A 27099-nucleotide genomic window follows, 5' to 3' on the forward strand; every position below is an offset into this window, starting at 1 on the left:
CTGCTCGCGATTGTTCATTTGATGAAACACTGGACTGTTCGACTTGGAAATAATGCAACTACTTTAAGGACAATTTAGAAATATTTGACATTTAAATGATATTTCACATTGGCGTCCTCAGCTGCTGTTTATTGTAGCTGAATGATGAAATGAGTAAACGGCAGAGGTCTTTTTTTTTTTAACGAAGTAGAAGTGATTGAAAACATTCTCATCTGCCTTTTGTGCCCAATCTCTCTCAGTTGAAGAGTTAACACACTGGCACTTTACACTGAAACAGTCCATGTTTCAGAGATTCACCAGCATTAAACATTTCTCTCCATTTTTCCATAAACTCTACTTTCACTGTCTCCATTTCTTGTCTCCTCTGTGGTTCGTTAACCTGTTTCTCACATTGCCATAAGCATCCACTTGTGCCAAATACAACGGAATACTTGAAATTACATTTAATAAAGGATAAAAACATGCCAGCAATGGTGGAGACTCCTCATGTTTGAAGGATGTATTTATTTTCATACGGTGTGCATGTTTTATTGTCAACAAATAAAGACCTGTTGAATGGTGACGTTAGAAGTATTTTATTTCAGCTCCAGATTTCAGAAAAACATCTATAGCCTTTCATAGACACAATACCATGTCTGAAAACACACATTATTAAGCAGCAGAAATGTCTGTCAATCATTGCAATTCATACAGTATGTATCGTCTTTTCATTTAAAACAGACAGAAAATTAAGTAGGAAAAGCAGTTGCAGTTTGATTTATGATCAAATCTCTGTGCAGGCACAAAACTCCAGGCAAGAGAAGATGCAGTTTTGCCCTGGGATTTGCATCTCAGGCAGGTTAGACCCTCCTAAAAGTGAACAAAAAGCTGATTGCAGCAAAAGGTCCATCACCCGATTTAAGTAACGGGTATTCACAAATCACCCACAGGCTGAAAGTAACTCCAAAATGCTAGATTTTTTTTAAAAATGAGGGGAGAGTCGGTCCTGACTTTGCTTTTCTTGTACAACACATCACACATTGTCAGGAGGCACAAAAATGCAGAACTGTTACCAACACACTGTGATGGAGGGTGATATTCTGGTTTGCGCAAAAATACAACAAAATAACGAACTCGGCTGAACCGAACGTGTCATTAAATACTGATCAATTGCAGAAAAACGGGATTTAAAGATGATTTGTTGAGTCCGCTGAAGACTGTCACTGTATTAATGTGTTTAATTTTTGCTCTACTCAAGGTGAGCTCATGATATTTTTAAAGGTCCTACAGAGGCAAACTTGACTGGATTTAAAGTCAGAATGATAGCATTTGCTTATTTGATTTTATGTTGAGAGTTTGAATTACGATGTTTCATTTTGAGTTTAAAGTAAAAAATATAGAATATATATATGTTCTGTTAAATTTCTAAACTTAACTAAAATGTTGAGTTTTTTTTCTGTCTTTAAAGGTTTACAACCTATTGCTATTGACATAATGTGACCAACCATCTAAAAGGAAAATAAAAAGTTTGACTTGGAATCCTGAATTGAGTTGTCCTCGCATCCTTTGAACTGAAAGAGGTGGACTTGACATGGAGTTTTTTCAAACCATTGATATGACAGTTTAAACCCTGGACCAAACACATCTATACACCACATTCAAATGGTGATTCAAATTTTGAAACAGATTTTTTTTTTTAATTTAGCCCGACTATAAAGTTCAACAGCTTTTTTTGTTTTGTGAATAAATCTCCTGCTCTTTCGACATGAATCTAAACGTCATTTTCAGCAGCTTTACTGCATTAATAACCGACGTTTACTGAATATTAAAGCGATTCCGTCAACTAGCAAATAAAATAAGAAGAAAATGCAAGATTATTGCATAACAAAACTGTTCAGCAGGTTTTTCTTTTGTCGTACTAACATTCCTTTCAGATTTTACTGTAAGTTCAGATGCCTCACAGCTGACTTCTGAAACTCTTGATGTTTATTGTGATGAAGGAAAACAGTTCCACATGTAAACCCTCAGGTTTGTACAGATCAGCACAGTACTGCTCCAGAAGTCTGTGAAGTTCCCCTGCAAGGAAGCATTACTAAAAATTAATATTGCATTAAAACGTAGAACACTCCTGTGTTTTACATCAAATTTCCTCAGCTTTTCCTACAAATTTGCAGGTATTTAGCTGTGAATTATTTCCAACAAAGTCAGGAGCAGTTTGGTTGGAATTACTTTGCCAAGAAACGCAGCTGAGTTACAACAAATCTGTGGATCCAGACTATGAGCAGCATCACTGCCCAAGTTTAATCACTTGGTCCTTGAGTCATTTCTGACCTTACCTGGAAATTTCATCCAAATCTGTCTTTTTTGAGCAATGTTGCTAACAGACAGACCAAGCAAACTCCTTGGCGGAGTAGTTCTGTAGTAAATTAACATCAATATTTCTCAAAGTTTTCTTGAAAGATTAACAAAATTGCCAATAAATGATCTAATGAAACATGAGTCAGTTTCTTTAACAGGTCTAGTCTGTGGAAATGAGGTAATATTGTGTTTAACTGCTGTGATGGTGAACTTTTATCACGTGTTTTTAGTAGCTGATCCTCATCCATCAGTTTAGAACACAAAACTCATTAAATTTCAGACATGAGCAAACTTCAAGCAATATTCAGCATAAATGCTTGTAAAATGACACTGATTAAGTGAATCTATAATACAGGCAACTTAAAGTCAAGACCACTGCTGTCAGTTTGTCAGTTATTTTTCATTTACCTGATACAGTTCCTCTCTTGTCAGTGATTTATTTAAAAATTCATTTCTGTGTCTGAACGATAGATATTTTGAATTGTTGTCAAATAAAATAACCTGCCATTAAACAGGAAAAACAGCAAGCTCTTACCAACTGTAACCTCTTCTGTGACCAGCAGGTGGTGCATCTGCTGCAGACTTCGCTCCAGATGTTCATCTCCGAAGGTGAAGAAGGCCAAACCCCTCCTGGTTTTTGCTGCTGCCATCAGCTGGATCACAGCTGGACATGTACAGACAACACCAGCAGTTAGGTACATTGATTTATGTTCCCCTCATGACTGGTATCAATAGTCAAAAAGCTCAAAGTAAAAAGGCTTTTAGACTCATAAGTCAGCGAACCATCATTATTGTAAGAACACTTCACCTTTAAGTTGTGGGTCTCCATTGAAAGCTCCACAGCCCCACTTGCCTGTAGCGATGTCGGGCTCTTCCTGCCCAACTTGCCCCTTAAATCCACAGTATGCCTTCAGGGACACAACAGAATCATGTAAAAATGATCATCTCAGACTGAACAGACAAAATAAACTAGAAAAGTGAATCTTTAAGCAATCTACTAATAGCGTGATGAGATTGGGTGCAAATTCTTAATAAAAAGTGGTCACCAGCAAGAAGTTCAGTCTTATGGCAATGCAGCCAACTATGAAAAAGTTTAAATGAATGGAGTTTTTCAAAGTAGTCTCTGAGTAAAAAGCAGCGAAGGAGTGCTACATCACTACCCTTCCTACCTACACGGCACACATAAACATGTTATTTAACAGTTTTTATGTTTTCCCCCTTGTATGACACTGCAAAAAATAGTACAAATAATGAAAAACCTTTGCACAAACGTCACCTTGTTCAGTTCCCGGGTGATCTTCATCATACTGTACTGCTCGCTGCTGTGTTTGAAGTGCAGAGCGTCGATGGCGAGAATCTGCCTCTTCAGCCGAGCCCACGCATCTCTGCAAAGATCACATCGCATCGAATCCCAAAAGCCAAAAATAAACGTTTTAAATGTACATGAAGCAGCTGCTCGGACCTTTTGAGGTGTTCTTCATGAGGACCCGCCCACTCAAAGCTGTCGCCAAAGCCAGAGTAACAGCTGAACTGCTGGGAGCCTGAGAAAAACACAATAAAACACATTAAAACACCTATGAAAAAGGTAGGTTTTCCCTGTAAAAAGTTCAGTAATTTAACAGTTTAACAAACACTGGAGGAATTGGGGCATGAATTGGGGACTATTTTCAGGGGCAGATTAACTCACATTCGGGGCTCTAGTGTGTATTTCCAGGAATACATGTGTGAGTTCATCTGAAACTACAGTGTGTGTGTGTGTTCATGGAAATGAAGGAAGCAACATTCCTGTGACTCATAAATAAATACAGAATATCAACCAAGTTTAAATGAACATTTTCATTTTGATTCATTGGTTGTTTTTTTCTCATTAAACGGTGTCTCCCCAAGTGCTGGAAAATATTGGAAAAAGTAAATTCAAATCCTTGGATCCAAATCAAACCATGACATTTAAATTTGTTCAATAACGAATTTTGATTGTTCAAAAAGACAAAAAGATATTTCATTTATAAACAAGACAAACACATAAGAGCACAGTACTCTGCCACGGCTTCTCAGTCGCTGCATCATTTCCGACGGATGAAATCTTTTAAAAATTTGTGGTCCGCAGCAGTCGATTTGTAGTTTGATCGCAGTCATGTGATTGTCAGCAGACAGCTGACGTAGTGTTCACTTGTTCACTTGATACCACTATCTCGCAATGATACAGAAATCTTTAACAAATCCGTGGAGCGAGACTACAAGCTGCATCACTTCCAAAATCGAGTCACTTACTCCTTGTGTCATTTCTGACTTTCCCTAAAAATTTCATCCAAATTCATTAGTCTGTTTTTGAATAATGTTGCGAACAGACAGACAAACCAACACCAATCGTCACATAACTTTGCCGCTTTCCTTGGAAGTGCAAAAATTTCTCACATGGGAGAAGCTGGAATCAACTCATTTGATAGTTTTTGCTTGAAAAATGACTAACTTTTCATCAATCAAGCAATTCATCGCAGATTTCTAACCCACTAAAGGCCCAATCATGTGCTTGTACCTGTAATGATCAGACACTCGTTGTCTGTCAGTTTCTCGGTGAAGAGACGCGACACGATCAGCTCTGGATTTATCAGGAACAGGATCTCTTCCTGGACCAGACCCGAGCTGAGGACTCCTCCGCCGATCCAGCTGGAAGCAAAGTCCACCTGAAACACACGGATTATCAGCGCTGCTCTGGCTGAGCTGTGGATCATCTGCTGTGGGTTCCTACCTGAAGCAGTCCGGTTCCTTCACTCTCAATGCTGCCACGTGATGCGACGTACAGTTTATGCAGCTTCTCTGTTGACCTGCCGCCAAACATAAAGAGTCAAAGAAGCGAAGAGCAGCTCGGCAACACTGAAATATCTTAACAGTTATTGGATGGATTGCTGTGACACTTTGCACAGACATTTCCCCAGAAGATGAATCCAAATGAATTCACTGATCACCACGAAGTTCACATTTGAGGTTTATCCACAAAATATCTTACTAACTACGGAATGGACTGGTGTAAAATTTTTAATCCCTGTTCTGTGCAAGATAAATCGCAATATCTTGAATCAGTTCAACTTTATTACTCCGCCAAGGAACGCGGCGGAGTTATGTGATGATCGGCGTTGGTTTGTTTGTCTGTCTGTCTGTTAGCAACATTACTCAAAAACTTACAAATGGATTTGGATGAAATTTTCATAGAGGGTCAGAAATGACACAAGGACCAAGTGATTCAATTTTGGCAGTGATGCAGCTTATAGTCTTGATGTTAAAGATTTCTGTATCATTGTGAGATAGCGTCAAAGCGTCACTGCAACTATGCCAACAAGTAAACACAACATCAACTGCCTGCTGACGATTGCAATTCTGCTATAAATCGACCACTGCGGACTTGTCCATCGGAAATTATACAAGGAATGATTGATTAGATTGTGGGGGTGTTTCCAAGTCCCATCAATTCCCGCTGCCTGCTACATATTTTGGTCATGCGAATTTATATCCGTACATAACATACACATGCATAACACACGCCTGTGCTCAGCGCAAAGTCATTTTGTTTGTGGGTGCATCTATATTAAATAGACATTCTATGCTGCCGCAATTTTTGATCCTTAAAAACTAATAAACAAATACTGTATTCCTTAAAAATCATGCTGCATTTCCAATAATGCTACACGGGGGAATGTGTGTACTGCACTCTCTGATTGCTTTTCTTGTTTATTTCTATGTCATGTTGCATGCAGGCTAGTGCAATTCAGTGTTCTACAGCAGACATTATAACTATTTTAGGTTTGCTGAAGTTTTCTGATGGAACAGCACATCACACATGATTAGTTGAAGGACCGTTGGAAATCCAGTAATTCACTCTGTACGGTTTGTTGTTTTAATAAATAATGGAATTTTTGCTGTTTCTGCTTTTTTAAAAGACATGAGAGAAGCCAACTATGATTGTGGTGCCTACATGAGAACTTACTGAGCATTTATTAGGTGTTTGTAAAACAAAACAAAAGTTCTTACCTCTTCCAGTGGGGCATGTCTGTGTCTCCGAGGTAGCGTCTCTCAAACGTCACCAGTCCTTCCAGTTTAGTTTCAGTCACCACTTTAAAGTAATGCATGATGGCCCTCAGCTTCTCTTTCTTCCGGTTCGACCAGTTTCCAAACAGACTGCAAGACAAGAATCGGCAGTTAAAAATCCCACCAGCTCCACAGATTGGAGTCCATGCAAAGGTGTTTCCAGACCTGGTGAAGTTGATGCTGGGGTAGTTATGGTACTCAGCATTAGGATTGGAGGTGTTGCGGTGAGGAAAGGTGCAGAAAAAAGCGTTGGCGAGCAGGCAGGATATCTGAACCTGTGATAGAGTGATGGTTGCCGAGCGTCCTCTCTGGAGCAGTGGGATGGCCTGAGAACACCCAAACACCTCATCACCATGTTCAGGCAAATATCTTCTATCATACCATTCTTTTCTTATCCAAGATAGATAATCTTATCAAGCACCAAATGCACTTGGCTGGTAAAGCTGGTTCATAGTACCTGGTGTTGATGTGAAGTCTTTAATCTACTTTATAACTTCCCACAGTCCAAAGCATGCTGAGATTAGTTGGTGATTCTAAATTGTCCTTAGGCGTGAATGTGATTGTTTGTCTCTATATGTAGCCCTGTGATAGACTGGTGATCTGTCCAGGGTGTCTCCTGCCTTCAACCTAAGTCATCTGGGATAGACTCCAGCCCCCCACAACCCTAATGAGGATTAAGCAGTGCATATATAATGGAAGGATAGATGATTATCTTGAATTTGCTTTTGAGGAGCAACAACGTTTCAGAAGCTACTGAGTATTTAAAGAATTCATGTCTGATTTCAATGTTTTAAATCTTTGATAATGGTTACTCCCAAACTGACCTGAATTAAAAGCCAAATATTGTACATTTTCCCTTATTTTAAGATTTAGTATATTTTATATAAACATATATTTTCCTAATTCGAATAAATTAAGTTAAAAATACAGTATTTTGGCTCTAATTTTGGTAGTTCTGAGTTTGTCACTTTGTGGTCTAAAGCTACACTACCGTTCAAAAGTTTGGGGTCCCCCAGACAATTTCATGTTTTCCATGAAAACTCACACTTTTATTCATGTGCTAACCTATAACATAACTGGCACAAGGATTTTCTAATCATCAATGAGCCTTTCAACACCATTAGCTAACACAATGTAGCATTAGAACACAGGAGTGATGGTTGCTGGAAATGTTCCTCTGTACTCCAAATATTCCATTAAAAATCTGCCGTTTCCAGCTAGAATAGTCATTTACCACATTAACAATGTCTAGACTCTGATTCATTTAATGCTGTCTTCATTTTAAAAATTGCTTTTCTTTCCAAAATAAGGATATTTCGAAGTGACCCCAAACATTTGAACGGTAGTGTATATCCAACTCACAGCACGATCTGATTGGTTGCACATCATGAGTAACAGCCAATCAACACTAAAGGGCAAATGTTCAAAAGTTCTAAAATGTGTCAACAAGTTTGAAAGGCCTTCTGTCTTTAAAAAAAAAAAAAATCGCTAAATTACACCATTTATGAGAGCCAGCATGGACAAAAATTGACCAAATTTCAGCTTTAAAGTCATTCAAATCACCTTATTTTACATGTTTCACTCAGCTTTCGTTTTTAGATCGTATTATAGGACTTCTTGCATTATAACCATGTTATACTGCACAGAAGACATTTCTGAGCTCTCTATGTCTGTCCATGGTTGTTCTGATTCCATAGAGGTGCAGTATTTCTTATGCAGTTAAAAAAAAGGAGAGAAATTCATGCTCATACAAAGTTACGCAGAATTACATTAAGTCTTTGTTATTAGGTTTAAAGTTTAATAGTTTTTCTACAAATGCAAAAAAGAAACTTATAAAGAAAGCAAATTTTGAGATAATTTCGCAAGTTTCACTAGTTAACCAAGTCTTTGGCTGTTTCCTAATTTATTTTTTCTTTAAAAAAACACCCAGATTCTGTAAGGACAAAGTCAAATCAAGTATCCTTGTTGCTATCAGCAGGTCATAGTCATTTTTACTTCCAACTGAATCAAATTGTGAGTCAATACTAGGTGTTTGAAAAAGACTCAGTCAGTCTCATTGGTGCTCTTTAAACTCTTGAGCTCGATCAAATATGGTGTAACAGAAATGGAGCTAATGTGTTCATTACTCTGCAGCCTCTTAGCTGAATGGCAGTACATGAGAGATCTTTATTATACACTGGATGTTACCTTCTTTATTTGCTCAGGCAGCTTCAAAGCCAAGGCAGCGATCTTTGGAAACAGTTTGTCGAAGTAGTTTTCTGTTTTTGGCACACACTGGAAATAAAATACAAACATTTCTTACCATGTAGACACTCGCTGATCAAACTGAATCATAGACCTCGATTGACTCTGACCTTGACGAAGGTTTCGAGGGCGTCAAACGACCACCGACCTTCATACTTGGGGTTGTATTTAATGATGGCCGTCTGGTGAATAGAAACAAAGGAGAGTTGAACAGTTCACGTTTATCAAGGACGGATTATTGAACATTACTGTACAAATGTTTAAATGCTGCCAACGTACTGCCACATCATTGACGCTGACTGTTTTTTTCTTGGCCAGAGCGCTCAGCTGTTTGGAGATCTGCTTCCACCTCGACGCCTGGGAGGGTCCACCGTGATTCACTGCCTGTAACATCATGTATTTTTCCTGATTGAAAATTACATAAACGGTAGAATCCAATAGAAAATCTGTCATACTTTCACATAAACCTGGAAACGATATGAATTTTTTCTGGCTTCAGCTTCTAAATTTGTGAAGATTTCCCTCTTTTCTTTTGGAGAAATAAAACAATTGAGGATAATTTGCAGATTAATTAATAATGTGCAAAGTGAGTCAATCAGAGTGGCAGTGTCATGGTAACGTCTTTGTACAAAGCTCAGGTTTCTTTGAGGGTTTCCATCATTTTGTGGTTGTGTTTTTTTGTCTCTGTGTTGCTTTTCTGTCTCTTTGTGCTATATTTTGTGTGTTTGTGGTCGCTTTTGCAGATTTTTTTTCTGACAACATGGTCACTGTTGGCGTTGCTGTTTTAATCTGAATACTTGCTTGTGAACAGGGCATCTTCACAAAGTTACTGTGCCACAGGTCCCTGCCCTCCTGAGGAACGAGTCTTCGTTCACGGTTGAACAAAGTAACCTGGAAGACAAGCGATAGTCAGATTCAATAAGCACCTAACTGAAGTAAAAGTGCCAATGACACAGTGTGAAAATACTCCATGACAAGTGAGTAAGCAAGTCGGGCGTTTCAAACTTAAATAGAAAAATAGCAGAAGCATTATCCGTACCAAAAAGTACCAAAAGTTACTTCATAATCATATGTTGACATAGGGAGTAGAAGAGTTCATAGATGTATAAATAGGATTTAAAAATGTAACTTCATTCTGTTAAAGTTACAAAACAAAAAGACATCATTGGACAACTGATACATTTAACAAAAAAGGGGATTGTTGGCAGGAATCAATAATTTCAAATTATAGTTTTGAATGGGTGGGCCTGGGATCTTTCTGCATGAAGTTTGCATGTTCTCCCTGTGCATGCATGGGTTTTCACCGGGCACTCCGGCTTCCTCCCACAGTCCAAAAATATGCAGAGGTTAATTGATCACTCTAAATTGCCCGTAGGTGTGAATGTGAGTGTGACTGTTCGTCTCTATATGTAGCCCTGTGACAGACTGGCGACCTGTCCAGGGTGTCACATGCCTTCCCCCGAGTCAGCTGGGATAGACTCCAGCACCCCCTGCAACCCGAGAGAGGATAAAGCGGTGTATAGAGAATGGATGGATGGATTTTTGAATGGGCTTAAGATCTCTATATACAGAGCCTACAAAAGCATTCACTCCCTTTGGAAGCGTCATTATTTTGACCTGAATTGCAGTGAATGCTTGGAATTACAACCTAGGATTCATCATCATGCTTCACGTCATGATGCTGCCACCACCATGCTTCACAGTGGGTATGGTGTGTTTGTGATGGTGTAACATAGTGTCTAATGCGGTTTCCAAAGAGCTGAATTTTGGTCTCATCAGACCAAATAATCTTCTTTCAGTTGACTTCAGAGTTTCCCACAAGCCTTCTGGTAAACTCCAGTTGAGATTTAATGTTTTTTTTGTTTGTTTTTTATCACAGTGGCTTTGACTGCTAAAGAACAGATAACAGTTTTGTAATGTATAGCATCTCCCATCTCAGTTGCTGAAGCCTTTAACTCCTTCATAGGAGCCATAGGTGTCTAATCCTAACTCTCCATCAGTAGTCTCCATCTAGTATTTGCTTGTAATTCTTAATTATATTGACCACGACTAAATGTCTAAAAGCAATAAAAGGGGAAACATACAAAGGAGTTGTACACTGTTCAAGGCACTGTACTATTTAGCAATTACCAATTTCCACATGTTTGGTAGGAGACACCAACCTTCCAGTTTTTGTCTGTACAAACATTCACAACAACAAAGGAGAAACTCTTACATCTATAAGGACAGTGTGCGTCCTGCTGAAGCACAGGTCTCCCAGGCTGACTCGGTAATGTGGACGTCGCTTCAGATCATCCAGTTGACAGCACGAAGACTTGACCTCCTCCTTCTGTGTCCTCACTGACAGATCAGGCCCCTCTGGAGATCTAGATCTGACATGGCCAGGGCTTACGGATCTGGCTGAGGACGATGGTACGCCTTTGGTATTGCAGGGTTCAGAGGAACAGGAAGACGTAAAGTCTATTAAATCTTTTCCAGGGCAGTATCCGGAGGAGGGGGATGAGCAGCTGGGCTGACTTGAGTTTTCTTTGCTGCTGAGTTCTTTTTCAGGCTTGTCGTTGCCACTCCTTTGCTGGTCATCATGCTGGAGAATGGCTTTCATCTGAGAGCTGTCATTCTTGTCCTGCCGCTTGGCCATCTTTGGAGGGAGTTTAGAAACAAGGCATGACCGCAGGTTATCAGAGAGCTAGCACAAAATAAAATACAAAAACAAAACAAGAGTGCAGTCACACCAGGAGCTCTGTGATGCTGTATTAAGCCCCTTTCAGACATATAACTACTCTACTGACTTCATCGGTCTGACAGCATTCTGTCAGCTTCAATCCGGCATACCCACCACCATGAAGGAGAGAACCATGGTACCACATTTGTCATACAGATTGGACAGAACATTAAGTGAAGGATAACACATAATATTGCACTAATAAACAACAGTCTAAATCTAAACTGGGTCAGTCCATGTCAGTTCAGAAATCAGTTTTGCTTCAGATTTTGTTCAGATTACTTATGCTGGACTCAAAAAGAAGCCCGCTAAAGTGGCAGAAGTTTGAGAATTTCATGTTTAAGACACATGTGGATTTCCATCCTTACTAGACATGGTTCCATTTTTTGCTGTTTTGACATGTCATCATGGGACTATAAGAAATGGTGTACTTAAGGAAGCAAAGTTGCTTAAGTTGTCGTTCATGTTAACACGTAGGAGGTTTATTTTGCCTTACTGAATTTCCCCATACATGCAGGGGAAGTAAACAAACAGCGGACAAACATTAATACTAATATACAATAATTCAACACAGACCACAATAAAACTCCTTTTTGTTAAAACTCTTCTGAAAATAATACACCTTTATAATGGCTTCCCTGTTAAGATGTTTTTTATGAGGGTGGAAATACAACAATTCCTATGTCTGCACCAACATGAGTATATGAGTAAGTGCTGAACTGGCAAGAAAGGTGGGGGAGTTGCTGTCATCTTCAAATCTGTATTTCAGTGCAACGGAATTTCTTTTGGTGACTTTAGCCCTTTTGAACATCTCTGTTTTCAGAAAGAGCCAAGAATATTTCTGTGTACTCCAGACCACTCCAAATTTTCAGTTAACTTCTACGCCTGTCAAGAAAAGGTACATAAATGAAAATACCAGTGTTAGTCTTAGTTACAACTAAGATAACCTTGAGCAGGCCAAAAATACCATGGAGGAACACTATGACCGTCAGGGCCTTGAAAACAAGATAGCTCCACAACTACTCTCAAATGCAATGAATTTGTATGCTTTTTAAATGAAAAAATACAATCCACAAGGTTAAATACTTCCACAAAGGAGAAAAACAATAAAATGATGGAACCCTAAAACCCCCGAGGAAAAACTCAACTGCCATGTCAGAGTTCAATGCAATTGACCTAAAGACTTTAGAGGAAACAGTTCAGCAGGTTAAACCATCAACTTTCCGTTTGGATTCAATGCCATCTCGCTTTTACGAAACTGTTATAAAGTCTGTCATATTTGATTTGCAGCATATAATCAGTTGCTCACTCCAGTCTGGCACATTTCCTAAATCATTTAACACAGCTGCCATTAGGATACTCTTAAAAAAGAGAGCTCCAGATGCGTCCATGTTAAGCAATTATAGACCTATCTCAAATCTTCCTTTCATAGCCAAGATTATAGAGAAGCTGGTTTTTCATCAACTCAGCAATTTCTCCAGTCGAGTTCAAGAAATTACTCCTCACCACACTACAGAAACAGTTCTCATTAGAGTGTTAAATGACATAAGATTGAACACTGACTCAGGCAAGTGTCAGTTGTTGTCTTTTTGGATTTAAGTGCTGTGTTTGACACAGTGGCTCACGGTTTACTGCTGAACAGGTTGCAAACTTGGGCAGGACTCAAAAGGAACAGTCTGGGGCCTCATTTATAAAACATTGCGTAGGATCCATACCAAAGATCCGAAATGGGCGTATGTCCTTCGCCCCTGATTTATAAAACTGTGTGTAAGCACAGCTGCACGCAATTTCCCCTTTATAATCACACACCAGCTGGAAGATTGCGCAGGTGGATCCACCTCACATCCCGCCCACATTTTACTATGAATGGTCAATGCAAAGTAACTCATAAATGGATCTGTATATAAATAAGCTGCTGATCCACGGCATTTTACGCAGCGCCAGCCTGCAGTCTTTTCCCTACACTGAGCGTGGTTGTGGTGTGACGCATGTGGGCCTGCGTGCCTGTACAGGGCTGATTAATGGTTGGACGCTCATCCCATTCGGCCGCATATGGATAAATAAACAAAATAATTTACTTTTTTTGCCTTTTTACTGTGATAGTTGCAGTGAAGAGTGACAGAAAATGGGGAGAAGAGTAGGGGGAAGACATGCATAAAAGGGCCATGGGCAGGAATCGAACCCAGGCCGCTGTATTGGAGACCAGTCTCTGCAAATGGGTCACCTGCGTAACCCGATGAGCCCGATGAGCTAGTTTACCAAGCACCTGGGCGCCAGGTGCTTGGTAAACAAAACTATTTAATGAAGAGCAGCGCACCGGCCCAGAAGTGGACCGGCCCTTCGGTCAAACGACTGAATGAAATAACGTTCAATCCGCCCCTGTTAATATATGAACATAGTTCTGCAAATACAGTCGTAGGCTGAATGGCGTACTATATGAACATCTACAACAATGAGGGTTTATGATTTTCCGGCTCTACAAGTCTAATATGTGATGATAATAAAGGTTTGAGATCAATCTGGTTTCAATTCACCACTTCACCCTCCGGCACTGCCGTTCCCTCTGTCTCCAAAATGTGCTTAAGCAAGCATCAAAGTTGGCGCACCGGTGCGCACATTCTCATGCCAACTTTGTTTTTAGAAATCACAGCGTATGCCACTTTCTATGCAAAGGTTGTGATTTACGCCACTTTCTAGCCCTGTTTTGTGCGTAGGCAAGCATTGAGCATCAAGGTTGGCACACCGTGCGCACATTCTCACAGCAAGTTTGTTTTTATAAATTACAACCTTTGTGTAGAAAGTGGCGCATGCCACTTTCTAGCCCTGTGTTGTGCATACACAAGCTTTATAAATGAGGCCCCTGGACTGGTTTAAGTCTTACTTGGGGGAGCGGAGATATTTTGCGACCATTGAAAGTTATGAATCCAATTGAGTGGCTATGACATATGGAGTACCTCAAGGATCAGTCCTGGGACCCCTTCTGTTCAACCTATATATACTTCCTTTAGGTCAAATTCTTCAGAGCTCATAGTTATGCTGATGATACAGATATATCTAGCACTGTCCCCCAATGACTACAGGCTGATAGAATCATTGTGTCACTACCTAGAGCAAGTAAATAATTGGATGAACTAAAATTTCCTTCAATTAAACCAGGACAAAATTTAAATAATTGTCTTTGGCAACAAAGAGAACACAACTGTTAGGAAATACCTTGAATCACTATCCCTACAAACCAAAGACCAAGTCTGAATCCTTGGTGTGCTGATAGACTCGGACCTGACTTTCAGTAGTCATATCACGTCAAAACAGCCTTCTATCAGCTAAAGAACACATTCAAAGTTTAGAGATTTATGTCCACAAAAGACCAGGAGAAGCATATTCATGCTTTCATTTTCAGGAGACTAAACTATTGTAACGGCCTTCTGACTGGACACCCCCAAAGGAACATTAAAAAGTGTGGACCAGAACAGAGATCAGAACACATCAGTCCAGTTCTAAAGTCTTTACACTGGCTCCCAGTAGGTCACCTCTGTCTGAATTGACCAAATAACTAACAGTCTAGTTTATTTAGGTTTTCCTAAGCAGTCAATCTTCTGTCCAACTTCTGTTCTGTGCAAATAGTCGATATATTTAAAGAAAGGGAAGTTTATAATTTTATGGCAGAAACATCATGCATGCTGAAATCTTCATTAATGTTAATCAGTAATGGCTCACCTTTGTGCATGAACCATGCTTCGATAATAGACTAATTTTTTACACCTGATCTGTGATAACAATGATTCAAAAATGAAAATTTTCAAATATTTTAAAATCACAAATCATGAGCTCATGTCTCACTAAAGGCCCTTTCAGAACTGAATTTCTTCCTGTTAATATGACTGCATCTGAACATGTCAGCTTCATGTCTGAATGTGCACTCTGCTCATTTCAGAATTGAAGTCGCAATGAAAATTTTACAAGGTCAGACCTAGAAACATTTCCATATTACTTTCAAAATAACACAAGTCTGAGCTGCACCGATTCTTAGACACGCAGACAACAACACCAGGAGTTGTGTGGAGCAATTTATTAATGGCTTTTTCTACATTTCAGCATCAGCGTTGGTCCAATATTGATCCACCGCTCTGAAATTTTATATATATATTACAAACTTAAAAACAAAATAATGAATGTAATCCATTTCCTGCAAGGATGTAGGAAATGTAGTGCAGTGAACAGGATTTACAGGTCTGATTGTCTGTTGAGTCCATCGTTTCAGGTTCAGCACACAGAGAGTCTGTGGGAGGAAGCTCATGACTCACTCATGACTGGCCCCTAACCAATGTGATGTCACAACACAACATCATATTTACGTCAGACTGAGGTGGGCACAGAGACATTTCCCTCCTGCACATGGATATTAAGTCAAACTACACAACATAACTCTGCACAGTGGAGCTCAAACTTCACCTACAGTAATAAACACATATGTTTAGGTGGGTTTGGACATCTGATAGTTGTGTGAATGCAGGACTTCAGTCTGTATTTTCACATTACTTTCATGTGAGGCTGGTTTTGAGAGTAACCTCTGGAAGAGCAGAAAAGCAACCTGTCCACATTCCACATACAAGCTTCAACCTCGACCGCTCTAAGTTGTGCCATTACGCACGAAATTCTCCAAAATGAGTGGGTTCGGTGCACTCACCTTTCAGCAAACACTGAACCCGATGTGTTCAGATGTAACCTTGTTGTTGCTGGAAGCAGGTTTCATCGATGTAAAAGTAGGAGAACAATCACACACTCATTCAGGGAGTGAACTTTGCTTTCACTTTGCAGCGAAAACGAAAGTGAACTGAAGACAGGAACCCGGACTTTCATTATAAACGAAACATGTAGAAAAAATAAAAATAAAAATCCTCAGGCTTTATTACAGCATAGATGACTAGTCTAGATATTTATACCGGGTCATTTCGTTTCCACTTGAATAAGAAAAAAAACAAACAAAAACATACATATACATAAACCAACATTAAACTGCTTTAACTACAATTTGATTATTGAACACAAGATGGCAGCAGTGAGCCAGCTGGGATGATTCACCTCACAAAATGACCATCGTGTTTTTGCTTTGTTTCAATGATACATAATAATAATAATAATAATAATAATTATTATTATTATTATTATTATTGTTATGATTATTTTATTTTATTTTATTTTAATTAAAACAACAACAAGAACAACAACAATTATTATTATTATTATTATTATTATTTAGGGTCACTTCTTATTCTATATGATATTGTAGTTTTTAAACTTAATATTTCATTAATGTTTTATCTATAGAGTCTTGCAAATAATATTTGATTTGGAATAAATATAACTTAGTGAGGTCTTAAACTTAATGTTTCATTTGTATTTTGAATAATATTGAAGGGTAACATGTTATATTTATTTTTTCTTTTATATGATTTTGTCGGGTCTAAATATTTATTTTAGTCAGGTAAATTGAAATTTATATAAAATATTGTAGGGCCATACAAATGTTATTTAATTTGCATTTAATACATCCATCCATCCATCCATTCTCTATACACCGCTTTATCCTCACTAGGGTCGTGGGGGTGCTGGAGCCTATCCCAGCTGACTCGGGCGAAGGCAGGGGACACCCTGGACAGGTCGCCAGTCTGTCACAGGGCTACATATACAGACCAACAATCACACTCACATTCACACCTACGGGCAATTTAGAGTGATCAATTAACCTCAGCATATTTTTGGACTATGGGAGGAAGCCGGAGTGCCCGGAGAAAACCCACGCATGCACAGGGAGAACATGCAAACTCCATGCAGAAAGACCCCAGGCCCAGGCCGGGATTTGAACCGGGTATCTTCTTGCTGCAAGGCGATAAAATATGTTTTAAAAAATTATCGCATGCTGTAACTTTTTTTTTGAAACTGTGACAATGAACACAGATATCTGTAAAATACTGATATTTTTCAAACTGTGTAATTTTACAGTCATTTTACACATTTCTTCCTTTTTGCACTTATTTTTTTTTACAATTAGATTGTTTTCACAGTGCATTGTTACTTTTCCTTAGACTGAAGAACTGGATTCTTCTTCAATCATCATAAGTTAAGATGCAGAAAACCAATTCTGAACAAATATTTTGGACTCGTTTCAAGGGGATATTGGATAATCTGACCTCCAATATGAAAGGTTACAAGGCCAAAAGCCTATTACATGTTTGAATGTAGCGTGAAAAGCAACTGGCTGCGGAATAAAAGTGGAACAGCAATGGGTCTTTCTGAAGTTGTATAAAGTGATGACTGAGTCCAAATACCAAACAGCCAACTACTACTGAATTTTGTTTTGTGTATCTTAATCCCCTGATTGCTCTCATGTATTTTACTTTACTCCTATGTCACTTGTGTCACGCATGATGTGATAATCTTTGTAACTTTACAGTGATGTGCCTTCTTGGCCAAGTTTTCCATGAAAAAGAGATTTTATTCTTCAGGGACTTTCTGGGTAAATGAAGGTTACAAAAATAAGACAAGACTAGAAAAACTAAGTTTTTTGGAGGTTCCAATATTCCATCATTTTAACATATTTTTGTTGGCATTAATTTGACCAAATAAAAGTTAATAATTGGTGTATTATGGATCAGCTGTAGTAGCTGGTTGTTCCTCCAGGAGTTCCTGTGACTGAGGAGGCATTACTCAGACTATCGGCATTTCCATGAATGTTGATGATGTGGTTTTCAGTGTTTCACAGGGCGAATATCCTCCTCACTGTGTAGATCACATGTATTTGTAAACTATAAAACAAGCTGAGGGCTTTCATTCTGAACAAAAACCCTTATGTTATCTATAGGCACAAAAATAAAATGAGAAAAGCACTCAGAGACCACACTACTCTGCAAAGGCTGTTGACCAATGAATATTTAAAAAATTCATGGTCTGCAGCGGTCGATTTGCAGTTGGATCACAATCATGTGATCATCAGCAGGCAGCTGACATAGTGTTCACTTGTAGTCATAGTTAAATGATACAGAAATCTTTAACAAATCTGTGGATTCAGACTATAAGCTGCATCACTGCCAAAATCTAATCACTTGGTCATTGAGTCATTTCTGACCTTCCCTGAAAATTTCAGCCAAATCCATTCACCCATTTTTGAGTAATGTTGCGAACAGACAAACAGACAGACGAAACAGACAAACCAATGGTGGCCAATGGTGAATTCAATATTTTTGCTTTTTAATGTTTGTTACAGCTGATCAAACAAAACCAGAAATCAAAGTGCTTCTATGATGGAATAATGTGACTTTATTTAAGGTTTTCTGCGTGGCAATTGCTTGACATTGAAAAATAATCCCAGAAAATATATTAAATTGATGTGGTGCAAATTTCTGACAATTATGCAATTAATCTAAATGAACCTGGTGTTTTTAGGAACAGCTTTGCCTGGTGAGAGTCTTTGAGGCAGAAGGGTGTCATTTTTGACACTGAGTGCAAATTAGGATGTTGTACGTGTACAGGACACGATTGTGGAGTCGCTGTAGGGCGAATGCTGTCATGTGTTCCTGTGATGACAGTCATGTGTGTTGCTTTCTGCACAGACACTCACACATCATGTATCTGTTAGGAAACAGTGGTTTCAGTGAGGGCGGAGGACCCTCGCTCGCTGCCTCAGTCATCCTGCGTCTCTGTGTTATTCTGGGTCAGCCATTTCCCTGGAATGTTCCGCCTGCTGCCAGAGAGAAAAGTCACTACAAAGGAATGCACACATAACACTGCAGAAACACAAGGATGACTTAAAAAGGCCTGAAAGTGAGCAGCTCGTGTAAATGCTTCTCTCTGTGTGACTGCGAGCAGTGGCAGCACATTCTCTCTTTAAGGCATGAATGTTCCAGTTATGAAATAGGTGTGCACAATCTGGTGAACCATCTGCCTGAACTCTGCATAACACTCCCAGGAGCATAATTAATTCCAACCATCAAAAACATAAATCTGAATCTGCGAGTGCAGGCAGCTTTGATTCTCCCTCTTTGTCTCCTCGTCTTTCTGCTGGAGGTCGGATTGTTGCAGCAGTGACGGTTGAGTCAAAGCAGGGTCAGCGGTGTGCACCCTCCCAGGTTTTTCTGTACAGTTATGAGGTGGAGGAGTGCGTTACTTTGTGCTGTGACATTGTGAAATGACTGCAGCATGCTGGAATTGTGTGTGATTGTACTATGCGGCAGGTCGTGGGGGAGGAAGCAGCTGCAGCGTGTGGAGTGTAGAGGTGGCGGTGGATGTGGGGTGATATGGATAGAGAAAAATGAAGAAATCTCGGGAACCTGTTTCCAGGGCAACAGAGGTCTGAAACACACACACATAGAGGCAGGTTGGACTTTTTATTCTCCACGCTGCACTGCCCTCCGGCAAGATACTGCAGACACCTCTAATGACTCCAAAACACTGGCTGGCCCTGCTGCTAAAACACTGCCAGGCTTCACGCACACACACTCACTTTCTCCATGTGTGTGTGTTTATGAGTGTGTGTGCAGGCATGTGTGCTGCAGAGGAGGAGGAGGAGGAAACACTGTGACACTCATGCATGCATGCATGTTGCAGGTGCATGATGGCAGTAAGTGGAAACCCATGTTGGCATGATGCATGGATCATTCATACGTGATCACTAGCAGGTGACGTCATGCTCCATGATAAGCCCCCCTCACCCTCTTCTTCCTCACCCTCCCTCTCCTTCTTCTTCTTGCTCTGAAATGATCTGCTGCTCTGGTCTGCAGTCAGGCAGGCAGACTTTGTAGGAGGAGGAGGGACAGGGAAGGAAAATGCCTTTCTCTGTGGGAGACATTAGCCCTGTGATCTCATGAATATATTACAGAGCAATGAGAAAGGTGTAGTGAGCTGCCAAAGCACACACTGCAACAGCTTGTATTCTAATCGCTAGTTAGTTATTTATTTTTTAAATTCTTAATAAATAAACAAACGTGATGCAAATTTAAACCCAGAATAGTTGATTAATGAGCGTTTGTGGTGTGAAAAAGCAATTATTAACAGCCCAGCCACGCTCGATTAAACGGTCATCAAGCAGCCTTGCCTTGTTAGCTCCGACTGCGACACTACGGCTAAGCTAAAACTGTTTAGCCGAGCTAACACAACAATTAAGCGGCTCCATCGTCTGGCAGCTGGCGGACACACACAAGGTAAGCTCCCGTGTCATTATTATCAACACCACCCTTGATTTTATTAATGTCTTTTATTTGTGCTATCTGAGCTGCTGTCGTTAACCGTGTAGCTAACTACTTAAGCTAATGTTACACAAACTTAGCCGCTCTAGCTAATTAGCTTCCAGCTAGCTAGCTAACGGTGCCACAGCCAGCGGCGTGTTAAAGAGCCTCCACACACTCATCTCCTTTTCCAGTCCTGCGCTGCCACTTACAAGACACAAACTTAACACTGCGAGGCTGCTACACCACCAGCACCGCTGCCATTTCAGCAAAACGGCACCATTTCTGATCTTTTCTGTCCACTGCAAATCGCTTTTTTAACCGCAACCTCAACATTATCTGCGTTAATCGAGCAGCCAGGAGCAGGTAGGTGAAACAAAACATCTGCTTATTCTTATTTTTTAGTGATGGGCAACACACCACACAAACACACATCCACACACACTCACAGATACAGTGAGGCAGGACTCATGCACATCGCATAGACTGCTGAAATGCTTTGTTCTGATCTGCTGCACATCTCAGCAGCGTGTTTTTGTTTGTTAGTGTTGTTGCAGCAGGAGATCCATGCATATAGGGATGAGTGTTGATTTGCATTCTTTTGCATTGCTGCCATCACCGCCACATGAGCAGGTAAATTATCACAGGAAGAAAAGCATGTTTTACAGTACCAAGCCTGTCTGACTTCATCTAGATGATGCTTCTCAGCTGCTGGTTTAACATGCATGGCTTGTTGCAGTGTGTATGTGTGCCCCCCCCTCCCTGGCCATGACTTCCTGAATGTATCATGGGCACAATAACATGTTGTCTTGGCAAGAAGCCAGGTTGAGGTAGTTTGGATCAGTGTTGACATGAAAACATACAGAAGTCCCTTTTACTTCAGCCTTGCAAATCTCCACATTTGAAAAGCTATGAGAAAATGCCCATTGAATAGTTGTTTTTGTCTGAAGGATTTCTTAAAAAGCGAGAATTTATCTGATTAGTGATGGAATAATTTGCTCTAAATATGACACGGGAATGCATTGAGGTGAGGTGTTTTCATAAATGTAATCAAACAAGTTTTCAGTCCTATTTAAGTGGATTTGTTGATTGTTTTTTTTTTTTAATGTGTTTTTGTGTATGTGCAGACCAGAGGCATTGCTGGCATCTTCATACACTGTCTGGGGACTCGGCCCAGTCAGGCAGTCTTAAGATTTTAACCTGATAATTACACCATTATCAGGTTGTTATTTCACAGTTTTAAGAAGACACCATCTAACTTGCAAAAATACATTAATGTGCGGCATTTTGGTGTTAGGCTCTGATCAGACAGGAAGGGTCAGGAGGTTTATGATTGAGATGAATTTATTTTTGATTGATTGTTAACCTTTCCTGCATGCTATGTTAAATGTTATCTGCTTATTATGTGTATTTTCTTCATTTCAGTTGCCTCTAGAGGTGTATTCAAAAGGACTAATTTGATTAAATATATATTTTGTATTATGTGCAGATTGAAATTTTCTGAGAACTTATTCACATTTATTCTGAAGGGTTCTGTTGATTCATTAATGCTCCTTTCCACTTGTAAAAGTATCCCTGCAGATTCATCTATACATGACCACGGCAATATTACACTTAGAAATGTCACTATTTTTGAAAGAAGAATCAGTTTTCCTCAATGAAGATAACATTAAATTAATCAGAAATAATGTCTAGACATTGTTAATGTGGTTAATGACTATTCTAGCTGAAAACAGCTGATTTTTTTAATAGAATATCTGCATAGTGGTACAGAGGAACATTTGCAGCAACCATCACTCCTGTGTTCTAATGCTACATTGTGTTAGCTAATGGTGTTGAAAGGCTCATTGATGATTAGAAAACACTTGTGCAATTATGTTAGCACATGAATAAAAGTGTGAGTTTTCATGGAAAGTGTGAAATTGTCTGGGTGACCCTAAACTTTTGAATGGGAATGCATGTTTTTGAGAATGCAGTTGTAAGCATTTAGGCTTCGTAATTAATCTGTTTGATAATTTGGGATTTGGATGTCCTGATCAAATTTTTCGTCTCCGGTCCGATTCAAGTCAAATAATATTTAGTATCTGCTGTTACTGAGTCCTAATCTGATTCCATTTTCCTACATAATACACATGCAATGTGCATTAAAGTACTTTAAGTATAGTAAATTAAATCCTTCACAACTGAATCACTATGTAATGTATAAAGGGAAAAATACATTTCTGCATCCAAACCATTTCTTAATGTTGCACTGCTGGTCACAAGGCTTTGTGTTTGCACTGTTGACTTTTGCCTAAATCATGTATCTGCTGATTAAAACCGCAATATCGGCAAAGGACAAATGTTCCCTGTGCTCAGTTTGGGTTAATAATTCATCGGTTATTGATTGATTATAGGTAAGACAATCATCTAAAATTTGCACCAGTGTCCTCCTGCCACCAATTGTGACCTCACTTTAGGACACCTGTTAAACAGAGGACATTAAAGTAAGGATTGAGCTTGTGTTTTTGCTCATAGCAGTTGAACAATACATCAATGAGTCCCTGATCTTTGAAAACAGATCTGGACATCTCTAATTTTGGGCCATATTTACTCCGCCAAGAAACGGCGGAGTAATGATCGACGTACATTTGTCTGTCTGTTTGCAACATTACTCAAAAACAGACTAACGGATTTGGATGAAATTTTCAGGGACAATTCAGAAATGACACAAGGACCACCTCATGAGATTTTGGCAGTGATGCAGCTTCTAGTCTGGATCCACGGATTTGTTAAAAGATTTCTTTTTCATTGCGAGATAGCGGCACAGGGTCACTAACTGTGACTACAAGTGAACACTACGTCAGCTGCCTGCTGACGACTACATGATTGTGATCCTACTTCAAATCCACCACTGAGGACTTATCAGGACTTATCTGTCGGAAATCATACGATGAATAATTGATTAAATTGCCCCATCGATTCCTGCTGCCTGCTTCATATTTAGGTCATGCGATTCGGTATCTGTACACAACGTATACATGCATAACACACGCCTGTGCTCAGCGCAAGGTCATTGTGTTTGTGGGTACATGTATACAAAATGGCTCTATTCTATGGTGCCATGATTTATACTTCTGTGTGTTATTGAAAATAGTCATTCAGTTGAATGATGTTTCGGATGCATGCCGTCCTATAGCATGTGGACAGTCTGACTGGTTGCAAAATTGTAGCCGCATCATGAAATGGATAGGCCAAGAGTTTGTTTGTGTTATTTCAGAGTGAATTGTAATACACTGCTCTCTCTGCAAAGTAAGGTCATCACACTTTGTTTCCATGCTTTGCCCATGTTTCACATTGTTTCCATGGTGAATGCAGGATTGCTATACTAGTGCTTTTGGATTAGTCCAATGAATGAAGATTTAAGCTAAAATCATATCCAAAGGTGAGCCTCAGTATACTTGTTTTCTGACATGTTATTTAATAGTAATTTGGGTGACCAACCCTTTAAATGATCCAGATTCAGATGTGCAGGTACTGGTGATGAGAAATGCTATTCACCAATCAACCTCTCATAACACAGTACCCTAAATGAATAGCAATCAAGCAAATCTGCTGCTTATGTTGCTAGCAAAAATTCTGCCTGTAACTCAATGAGTGGTGCCTTTGAGATGTGGACACATAGAAGAATGCTGAAAATATCCTGGACAGATAAAATCACAAATGAAGAAGTCTTAAAAACATGAAAAAATAAGAGTGCACAATTAGAGCACATATTAAGACTCAGAAAACTCAGGTACTTTGGTCATCTCATAAGAAAAAATAACATATCAAGAATATTATTAGAGGGACGAATAGATGGAAGAAGGCAAAGAGGACGACCAAGAGCAATGTGGACAGACGATATAAAGAAGTGGACAGAAATGCAGTACAGTGAGGCAGTAAGAACAGCCGAAGATAGAAGTACGTGGAGAACTACCATATCCTCCAACCCTGTAAGGGACGGAACATGAAGAAGAAGAGAAGCCCAATGATAGCTTTTCTAACTGCAGTAGTTTGCAATAAAACAATGTAAAATGTTTCTATTTCTACGCTGCTACTTGTTGCCATTTGTTGTTAGTTACTTTGATTCAAGAAGTAATCAGCTATGCTATGCCATTTTAAAAAAAAATTAATGTCTGATTGGATTGAGGGCTATTTTTTAGAAAAATATTATTATTATTACTTTGGTAAAAAATGAGCAAATATAAATTGACATCTAGGGTTATTCAGGAAAAACATTTTGAGGTTGCTGGTGCAGATTGAGATGATGAGAAGGTCATAAAAAAGACTGAAAACGGCACAATGAAGTAGGAGAGTTTTGCTCAGTTAATTAGTTTGTATATAAAATTAAAACATTGTGGAAATCTGGCACTCTTATAGCGGTTGTCCAGCAGATTTTTAATTAACTGTCAATTGTGATATGACAGAAGACTAAAGCTGAAACTGCAGTTTTCTTTTTAAAACATAAAAATAAAACTGATTCTTGGGCTAGTTATTGCAGCTCTGCCTCACACATGCACACAATAAATTGATTTAAATGACGGCATAATGAGTTTTGTTAATTTTTAAGCAAATAATTAACCTTGAATGATAATGTAACACATTCAGTTTGTGTTTTGAACATACAATAGGTGCTCCAGGCTTTGATTTATCTATCTGAGACACTCTTTAAATCCCTCAGAGAAATAATATCTGGTCTCTTCAGGGTTGAGAGCTGACTTTTGTCTCTCATGACGACTGATGCTTTTCTGTATTTAAGAGGCTATTAATTGGTAATCTCTCAGATCCCATTGAGGCTCTTAATTAGTGCTTCATTAATGGCAGGTTTAATACAGGTCAGCCAGAGAGGCCTTTGTATTGTACAGTCTGTTTTTATCCAGAAATGGCTTTCATTAAAGGTTTTTTACCTATTCATTTGATTCCCAGATATTATTGTGAGTGGATATTACAACTGAAACATTTAAATAATTTCATTTTTTTAACAGCACCACTACCTGTAACAGTGGTTGACTTTGAAATGAATGCCACCTCCTAACATTGGTTAGCATGTAGAACATCTGTCTTTCATTGTTCCTGACCGTGCAAATACCAAACAATAATTGCCATCTTATTCAATAAAATCCTTCATTCATTGCAGCCTTTCTACATATCAAACACAAGTCTTGCAATTTCCAAAAGATCGGAGCCAGTCAAGCATTTTTTACCCGATTGGTATCAGCACAAACCTACCCTGATCCTTTGTTGATTTCTGTCACAAAGCGCTCCTAAAGGGAGAGCACAATTTGTTACAGGATGCTAGGGATGTGCATTTAAAGTAATTTTCTTGCTCAATAATTATCAATCAATACGTTGAGCTCTGATGCTCAGCTGCCATTAACTGCCATGAAAGTCTTTGTCTTGGTGGTGTCTGTTACTAGCTAAACCCCCACAGTGCTTTCTGCTTGCCAAGACAGAAGTGCCTATAGTCCGAGTGACTGCCTCTTCAGGTTGCTTCACTATCAAACAGTAAGAGGCTCACCCCGGTAGAACAACCAGGTACTATAGATAATCTCTGAAATTCATCTAGAGAATACAGCAATGTACTGCAGAACTGTTCATTTGTCTATCATATACATCAGATTCATTTTAATGTAGTTAAAGTGTGGCTGATCATGGAAAAAGCAGTCAGTTTGTTACTTGATATTGACAGATACTACTTATTAAACGAGTCGGATAAGATCGGGGGCAGAAAACTAGCAGCCACGTTTTATCAACAAGTCTTGACACAGTTTGGTTTTTGTAATTCCAAACAACTGTAAAGATAGTTGGAGTCAAACATTTAGCCCTCCTCTGTTTGGATCAGGGTGAAGGGTGTGATACTGTTTCTTTTGACATCGCACTTGAAGCACTTTTTGCACTTACTAAAGGTTTTTCCTTATGTCTGAATTCTTGCTTGTGTTGTACGTCGCTTTGGACAAAAGCGTCTGCTAAATGAAATTGTAGAATTGTAGAGTCCAGGACTGCAAGTAGAGATGGACAAAAACAGCAAAAGGTCACATTAAGCAAGCTGCAACCTATGATGATGTAGTATTTTTATTTTACAAAAAAAATGTGTCTAAATGAGTTTACGGCTGCAACTAAGAGATGTTTTGAAATTCGCCTGATCTGCTACACTTCAGATATATTGTTTAGTCCATTAGACCTAAACTGTGGATTAATGCCCTTAACTTTTTAGAACTGAAGCCTATATATTTTTAGTCTCATAATTAATCTTTGGGATCCTGTGTATTTGTTTAAATTTGTTTCCATTATTTGTCTAATTTGACATTATTTTTTGTAAGGTATTTTGTAATTTTGTTTTCGAAAGGTGCTATATGTATAAAGCCATTATTTAGTGGGACAGACTGACTAATTTTCTGGAATGCTATGTCGTATGGTATCGTGGATATTGGAATGCTCTTATTTTCTAAGATTTTTCAGGTCAGCCTTAAG

General features: G+C 39.1%; 2 protein-coding genes across 4 annotated transcripts in view; one reads left to right on the forward strand and one right to left on the reverse strand.

Moving 5' to 3' along the window:
- Nucleotides 1–559: 559 nt before the first annotated feature.
- Nucleotides 560–16198, reverse strand: pargl (poly (ADP-ribose) glycohydrolase, like). Its single transcript, XM_051938762.1, has 15 exons — nt 16074–16198; nt 10880–11302; nt 9462–9555; nt 8944–9044; nt 8775–8846; nt 8608–8694; nt 6586–6746; nt 6364–6510; nt 5087–5162; nt 4874–5021; nt 3800–3878; nt 3614–3722; nt 3146–3245; nt 2873–3001; nt 560–2055 (listed from the first exon to the last, which is right to left on the reverse strand). The coding sequence occupies exons 2-15, from the start codon at nt 11300–11302 to the stop codon at nt 1937–1939; spliced, it is 1845 nt and encodes a 614-aa protein (XP_051794722.1). The 5' UTR covers nt 16074–16198; the 3' UTR covers nt 560–1936.
- Nucleotides 16199–20139: 3941 nt separating this feature from the next.
- Nucleotides 20140–27099, forward strand: part of zmiz2 (zinc finger, MIZ-type containing 2) — a 54915-nt gene continuing 47955 nt past the window's right edge. Inside the window, exons 1-2 of one of the 3 annotated variants that reach the window (XM_051938760.1) lie at nt 20140–20583; nt 21154–21240. The gene's annotated coding sequence lies outside the window, so the exon portion shown is untranslated. Of the gene's footprint in view, nt 20584–20708; nt 20974–21153; nt 21241–27099 lie in introns of those variants that run through there. The other 2 variants (XM_022209030.2, XM_051938759.1) reach the window with 2 other exon arrangements.

The sequence above is a fragment of the Acanthochromis polyacanthus genome, chromosome 18 (assembly GCF_021347895.1).
Source record: "Acanthochromis polyacanthus isolate Apoly-LR-REF ecotype Palm Island chromosome 18, KAUST_Apoly_ChrSc, whole genome shotgun sequence".
NCBI classification, from domain to species: domain Eukaryota; kingdom Metazoa; phylum Chordata; class Actinopteri; family Pomacentridae; genus Acanthochromis; species Acanthochromis polyacanthus.

Coding starts and splice junctions, on each gene's coding strand:
- pargl (XM_051938762.1), bottom strand. CDS start 11,302: ATGGCCAAGCGGCAGGACAAGAATGACAGCTCTCAGATGAAAGCCATT. Junction 3,879..4,873: donor CGAGTGTCTGATCATTACAG/GTACAAGCACAT, acceptor TGTTTTTCTCAG/GCTCCCAGCAGTTCAGCTGT. Junction 2,056..2,872: donor CACAGAAGAGGTTACAGTTG/GTAAGAGCTTGC, acceptor GCTTCCTTGCAG/GGGAACTTCACAGACTTCTG.